Source organism: Coregonus lavaretus, assembly GCF_964263955.1.
Source record: "Coregonus lavaretus genome assembly, chromosome: 13".
Taxonomy (NCBI): Eukaryota; Metazoa; Chordata; class Actinopteri; order Salmoniformes; family Salmonidae; genus Coregonus; species Coregonus lavaretus.
The window spans coordinates 8,816,376-8,823,773 of NC_140000.1; the positions used below are offsets into that span (position 1 = coordinate 8,816,376).

The 7,398-nt window shown below is 42.7% G+C and overlaps 1 protein-coding gene across 1 annotated transcript; it reads right to left on the reverse strand.

Annotated features, from left to right (window-relative positions):
- Positions 1–905: 905 nt before the first annotated feature.
- Positions 906–7,398, reverse strand: LOC311140818 (lysophospholipid acyltransferase 7-like). The gene is made up of 9 exons (XM_084176057.1): positions 7,256–7,398; positions 6,497–6,576; positions 6,100–6,229; positions 5,436–5,562; positions 5,169–5,325; positions 4,472–4,667; positions 3,963–4,115; positions 3,504–3,680; positions 906–3,298 (listed from the first exon to the last, which is right to left on the reverse strand). Exons 2-9 carry the CDS (start codon positions 6,570–6,572, stop codon positions 2,887–2,889), a joined length of 1,428 nt encoding a protein of 475 aa, XP_084032183.1. The 5' UTR covers positions 6,573–6,576; positions 7,256–7,398; the 3' UTR covers positions 906–2,886.

The following is a 7,398-nucleotide window of genomic DNA, read 5'->3' on the forward strand; positions in this document are numbered from 1 at the left end:
ATCCAGGAATCACTCCCCCTCAGACTTTGCTCCATGCAAATAACTATCTCTGCCACAGGTACTTCCTTGTACGTTTAACCCATTTACTCCTGGTAGACCGTTAGGTTCCACTCCGCTTACGTCAAACAGAACACGGATGTTAGTAACTAATGCAGTATAAACAAGCTGGGGTGTTACAAGACATTTGATGACTGGTTACAGGGAAGACCCATTCTTTAATCATGTAGGAGTGTTTACTGTATGTGCTTCAGTTCATAAACCTGTCTGTGCACTGATGTGACATGTTGTTAGGTAACCATAGAGGCAAGCCAGTGAACAGTGGGATTTGTGTGTTTGTGGCTGTGCGTGTGAGCATGTGTAAGGGGATAGGGGAACGTTGATCATTTTCCTATAGTAAGTAAAGCCCATAGAATGAACCATGTCAGATCAGAAATGGCAAGAGAAATGTACACTAATAAAAAAAAACTACAGCCAACATCCATGAACAAAACATCAATAAGGAACAAGACTTTAGACGTGTTGAATCGCTGAGACATGTATTCCGTTGGTAACACTGAACTGTTACAAGGCAGGGAGAGTTACAATCATCATAGTATCAAGGTGAAACAATTTAGAAACAAACAAAAATACACAAGAAAAACAAAATATTGCATGTGATAGAGAGAGAAAGATGGAGAAGCAACCATCAAGGAATGTTTTCTATACTGGTCATGTACTGAAATGAGTTGGCTGATAAAAAACACAAGGGAGTCGTTTCTTCGGGGCTAGGGTTTTGGCACAAGGAAAAGGAGGGAGGGTTTGGCTGAAACAGTGGGAACAATGGAGGCTATATCAGATTGTGGTAAACAATCATAATAAAAATGCTTCCATGCTAACTTGTAAATTAAATAACAATAAATATAATTCCAAATAACTTTTTTTATTCTACTGTCAGCACAATATATATATTTTTAATTATATAGTAATACCATTACATTTGTAATAAGATGACAGTCAAACATTTTGGCAGTAACTGAGGACTGACCGGTAAGGTAGTAGCTTGGTCTACAACCCTACCTTAGCAGTCAGTCCTCAGTCACTGCTAAAATAGACTGACTGTGGGAACTTATTTCCTTATATAGTGCACTACTTTTGGCCCAGATCTGACCAAAAGTAGTGCACTGTATGGGGAATAGCCAGGTGTCATTTGAGAACTAGCATGTGACACACAGACAACAATTAAGAACAATAAATAAATATTCACCATACAGTATAGAATTACATCTCTAATCAAATAATCTCTGACACCCAGAACTCAATTCTCGCATAATTGCATCAGATGCTCAATTTATGTTACGTGCATCTGTCCACAAGAGATTACTAATCAAATAACTAAATAATGACTATGGAATGCAGGACAGATCATTTTTGTAAAGAAGAAGAGATAAGAGTAAAATGCTCAGCCAAGTCAAATCAAAAGAGCACATTTCAGAAGATCACCCAAAACAACATTTTAAATAATGCTGAAAAATAAATTCAGATTCAAATCAACATAGCAAATGCCTCAAGTTATTTTCATGTATTTTTCTAAACCACATAAATCCATTATGAAATCTGTACTGGTCTTTTTGGTTCCAGTAGCCCCTCCCCTTGACACAGTGAATGTTATTTCAAGTTTCTTGGTCATTACTCAAATCACTGAGGATGGTGCCACTTAATAATGACAGACCATTTGTTTTCCTCTCAACTTGGAGCTAAGGGAGAACAACGGCCAAACGGTGTTTGGCCTACACCGGCCAAACCCGGACGACGCTGGGCCAATTGTGCGCCGCCCTATGGGACTTCCAATCACGGCCGGTTGTGATACAGCCTGGAATCGAACCAGGGGGTCTGTAGTGACGCCTCAAGCACTGACATGCAGTGCCTTAGACCTCTGCGCCACTCGGGAGTGATATGCGTTTTAAAACTAGACAAGTATAACTCAGTATGTGCTCATGGTCATCCAAAGTTCAGTTTTCTGCACTATTCTATAATAACTTATCATAGGAACAACCTGATCAATGAAAACGTGAAAATATAAAGAAGCGGAAAGTCTTGTTGCCCCGGAAAAATAATACATTGTTGCTCTGGTCATGACTTGAGATAAATGGCCGTAACTTGTATTTAACTTTGAGTAAATCGTGCATTGATATCAATGGGATTGGAGATTTAGGCAAAAGTACAGACTCCAAGTAACATACTTAGATCCCAGTTCAAATTCAGTCCTTGCTCTATGAATGGATTCAAGTGATGTGCCTTTACAGTACTTTCTACTCTGTTTCATGTCAGCATCTTGAACCTACAGCCTAAGAACATCCAATTTTGTGTCCTCTAAACTAATTTAAGTATATTTATTATGAAAATTGGCTTTGTGTTTTGAAACAGTTACACACATATATACATAAGCACAAGCGAAGTAGCTGAATAATCTCCATCTCCCCAGAACTTTTTTGCCACTCACGCATCAGAAATGACATTCATTAAGCTCAAACATTCTTTTACCCAATTATACCTGTATGTATACATGGTTTATAATGTAATATCGACATGGCAACTGTTACTGGGTTACAACAATGTTCATAAGGATTCACTGTATTCAGCTAACAGTCCAATGATGTCTCCTGGATAGGAATCCTACAACTTAATCTACTCTACCTCCCAACTCCAGATCAAACCCTAGTAGGGCCTAGGGGTCAGTTCGGGATTGAACATAACTCTTCTCTACCAGGTGAGACATCACTGGACATAACTGACAAAAGTGACCCATACAGATCAGTGACAGACAGTGCATTGTGGGAATTGTAGTTCTTTAGTAAACCAATACTCCCCATACAGGACATCCTCCCATCTCCCCCCATCATTCCATTCTCACTCTGTCTTCTCTCTCACGTCCTCTTGCTTCACCTCTTTCTTCCCCCCCTCAATTTTCTCCTCCTTTTCACTCTTCTTTCCCTCCCTCTTTCCTCCCTTCATCAGCCTCCCGAACAGAATGCAGGCCAGGGCGATGATGTGGATGATGAAGTAGATGGAGGTCCAGTAGTGGACAGTGTCGCTGGCCTTCAGCAGGACGAAGCCCATACACATGTAGTCATAGGCCCTCATCTTGAGGAACCAGTGGACCCAGTCGAAGGCACTCTGGCCCCGGGGCTCCAGCTTGGCCCTGACCGACGACTCCATGGCCGACTCAGCCGCAATGCACAGGGGGATGGTGAGGAAAGACAGGTAGTAGCCAGCATGAAGCCCGTGCCAGTATGCACTGATGAACATGGTCCATCCAGCCCTGAGAGAGAGACAGAGAGAGAGAGAGAGAGAGAAGTAGTACTGTGAAACATATGCATCAAATGACATTCAGGGGACATCTTATCTGGCAGTTACAAATACATTGAAAGTTGACTGTAGTTTTGTAGTTTTTAACAGACTGCTATGAGACAGTTTATTTACACAATACACATGCCTTCTCTAGTGAACCTGCATAGGGCCCTTACTTGAGTGCGTAAGCCTTGAAGGGGGAGTTGGGGTAGATGTAGTGATGCAGCCACCACTGCACAGTCATGTTCCAGTAGCGCATCCCGTGGCGGACCTTCACACAGAAGTCAGTGTTGTATGGGTCAATGTTCTGGATGGTTTTGAAGTCGTACAAAACCGGACTGTCAGGGTCAGGGCTGGAGAGACAGAAAAATCAAAACCAAGATTAGCAGGTAGCCTAGCGGTTAAGCGCATTGGGCCAGTAACTGAAAGGTTGCTGGTTCGAACCCCCGAGCTGACTAGGTGAAAAATCTGTCAATGTGCCCTTGAGCAAGGCACTTAACCCTAATTGCTCCTGTAAGTCGCACTGGATAAGAGCGTCTGCTAAATGACTAAAATGTAATTAAACACAAATAATTATGAATTAACGTACTTTACTGTTTTCCCCAACTGGACTGAATATCCTGTGTGAGACTTGCCTGTAGTTGACAGTTGGACCCCCTCCCGGCTTGGAGAGCGCCCCCTCTGGGTAACAGCCCAGTCCTGCGCTGATGCAGCCAGCCTCTGCCCCACACCATGCAGCGTAGAACCGCATCCGGAACACAAAGAACACCACCGTCATGTAGAACAACCTGGAGGGAGGGAAAGAGAGAGAGAGACCTCATTAATATTTAACTACAAGTGAAAGGCAACATTGGTCTGGAATACTAAACAAACAGAGTTCTGTCTCCATTCTGTTTAACTGGAATTGGCGCTTGTCCTTCGATTGTTTTCAGTCATCTGGGAAATCATTCCGAGACATTTTGCCCTCTATTATTTTATGGTCTAAAATCCCGTAGCTCTTTGGAGAGAGAAAGACAGCGGTGAATGAATTCACAATTCTGTTATGCCAACTCAAAAGAAAGAAATACATGAAAAATAAATCAACCTTTTTTGATGCAAGCAACTATATATTTTTTTCCCAAAATCAAGAGTGCTGTTTTGCTACCTGAAGAAGAAGTGATGTTCCAGGAACTCTTCAGTGAGGACGTATGCCAGGGGGAAGTACGCGTTGGCGGTCAGGAACAGAGCTCCGTAGACGGGCACCAACCTCAGCCTCAGCATGCAGGGTACCCGGCCAGGAAGGTCCAGGGAGCTGGGCTGCCTCAGCCAGTCCACATAGGTTTGGAACCGGAAGAATGGGCCTTTAGGGAGATGCAGGGATAAAATGAAGGGATGAAGAGAGAGCATTGAGGGACAAGTGGTAGGATAGACAACAGGGATTATATGAGTTAGAAAACATAATGAGGAGAGAGAGGGATCATTGGAGGACAAAAAAGGGATAGATTGTAAGGAGGAGGAGTGTTATTGGGTGATGGACGAAGGGGATGAGTAAAAAAAGGAGGGAGAGTTACAGGAAGGTCGTGTAGCAGAAGAGAAAACGTAAGCAGACTCACACAATATTTTACTAGTGGCAGATAGAAAGAAAGACAGAGAGAAACAACAACAGTTAAAATGGGTGCAAAAGCAAATTAGTGGCAAATCATACTAAATACATGATACGTTTACACCACACACATACACACTGAAGTCATTCATCTGTCTCCATATCAAAAAGAGATGCAGAGAAATGGGTGAACTGTGGATATGTTGACAGTAGCCCTGTATGATGAAACAAACTAGGGAATGGGGCTAGACAGCCTTACCTGTCATTATACCCACATAGCAGTAGCTATAGGCTATCATATCATAGAGGGAGGGCTCTTGGGACAGTCCACCAACCACAGGAGACTTGGAGAATGAGCTCACTTCCTGTTTCTTCTCTAGGTGAAAACTCTGCACCTCATTGGCCAGACTGACCAGCTGAATGAAAACAAGTGGGTTGTTACTGTAAACAACATCATGATGCATAATGCCATTGCATTTCAGTAATCGTGTATGTGTGTGTCCTCCATCTCTTCCTGTAGATGTACCTTCAGAGTGAGGAGTAGCTGGATGGCGTTGGCGAAGGGTGTTGGCGGCGGCAGGCCGAACCATGTGACCAGTCTGAAGAAGAGGAGGTAGAGGAAGGTCCAGGCCAGAGAAAGAGCTGGGGCACTCCTAAGGAAGGTAAACAGGGGAATGGGTGAGAGAGAGAAGTTCCTGACTGTCACACTAAATAGTGACACAACATTAAGACACAGGAGTGTTCTACGGTGTCTGTTGATATATAATTTGTATATTTTGAATAATGTCTCTTAGGGCTGGGAATTGCCAGGGACCTCACAATAAGATATTATCACGATACTTTGGTGCCGATACAATATGTATTGTGATTCGATACTGTGATTTTATTACGATTCGATGTTCCAAACATACTGCTCACCATATGTTTGCTGCAAAGGGACAAGAGAGAGCCATGAGAACACGAATTTTGATCAGTCATGGAAATAAACGTGCTGAAAACAAATTGGCTCCCTATTTAAAAAGATGAAGAACAAGCTATGAAGGAAAAATACTGGGGTTTTGGTGCAGGTACAGCCAACTAGCGCAAAAATTATATTGCGATATTGTCAAAACGATAAAGATATATCGTCAAAAATAATATCTTGGTATGTAACTGTATCGATTTTTCCCCCCATCACTAATGTCTCTCACCGCCAGCTGCTCTTGATGATGATCCATGTTCCGAGCACCGTCACCAGTGAGTGGAGCGCATGGACCTGACAGGTTGCTATGGTGATCGAGAGGCCCAAGAGCAACGCTGCCCCCTGCTTCACTGGAGGACCTACAGCAACAATAACACCCACACACAACACTTACAATAAACCTTGAGAGCAGAGCAGATAGGTCTATTCTACATCATGTGTTAACATTTTTGTAGACATGTTATCGTGACTGCAACTGCCTTTTCATTCTTCTGTCCTGCTTGTTACCAGAATGTCTTGAAAAGAAAAAATCCAGAGAAAGCATTGTGTTTTTCAGTGTTCATCTATTCTAGGAGATACCGTGTAGGTTAGGTGAATTTCTTTGATGGCCCAGATAGAATACTCACTCAGGTACCGGAATAGGAACCCGATGGGGATGGAAGCAGCGAGAATTCCCAAGTAGACCAGCTCATCTGGAGACATTTCTCTGTACGCACACACAGTTGCACAAAGGTACACAACACACACACGGTATGATCATGGGAACTTAAATAGGCCCTCTGTGTTGCATGGAAAAATGCTATGAGGAATTTGACTGCAGTTTGCATACAGCACCACTATGAAAGTGAGAAAGCCTGTGATTGACAAAGTCGTGTCTGTTCTATTCCACGTTGCTATGCATGTTGGTCCCTCGATACACAAATAGTGGTACAAGCTAGTAATCAGTATAATAAATAGTTCATATTATACACATGCCTCAACAGCCACATCGTCATGAGCTCACTTTTACACCACTGATAAGAGCTAGTGTGTGGGCTGAATTAGAGCTCGCCTGATCATGCCATGGATGGAGTAATCACAGAATTGCAACATACGCGTTACAAATGTTAGCACCACGCTAAGCTAGTTAGCTACTGCAGCCTTGCGTGACACCAGAGCAAGTACTGCAGTGACAGAAGACAGGGGCCATATTCGTTCTATTGGAACTTATATAGGCGATAAGTTACTCATTCTAGAAACGCAAAAATGTGGCTAGCTATCCCCAGGACCACAAGCTAACTTGCTAGCAGCCAACATTAGCTCTTAGCTCAATGATTGCATTTCCTGTAGCTGTACATCTGTGTTCAAAGGATGTAGTTAAACTTCTAGAGTAAACATGTACTCACGTTTAAAATCAGGCCGACATTCAATATAGTTAAAAATCCCTGGAACAAATCTTGAATATTATGTCAGCACTGTACAGTACACAGACAGTGATGATTTGGTAAATCCCACTTCCTACTACCGCAACAACGCGTCATTCACAATC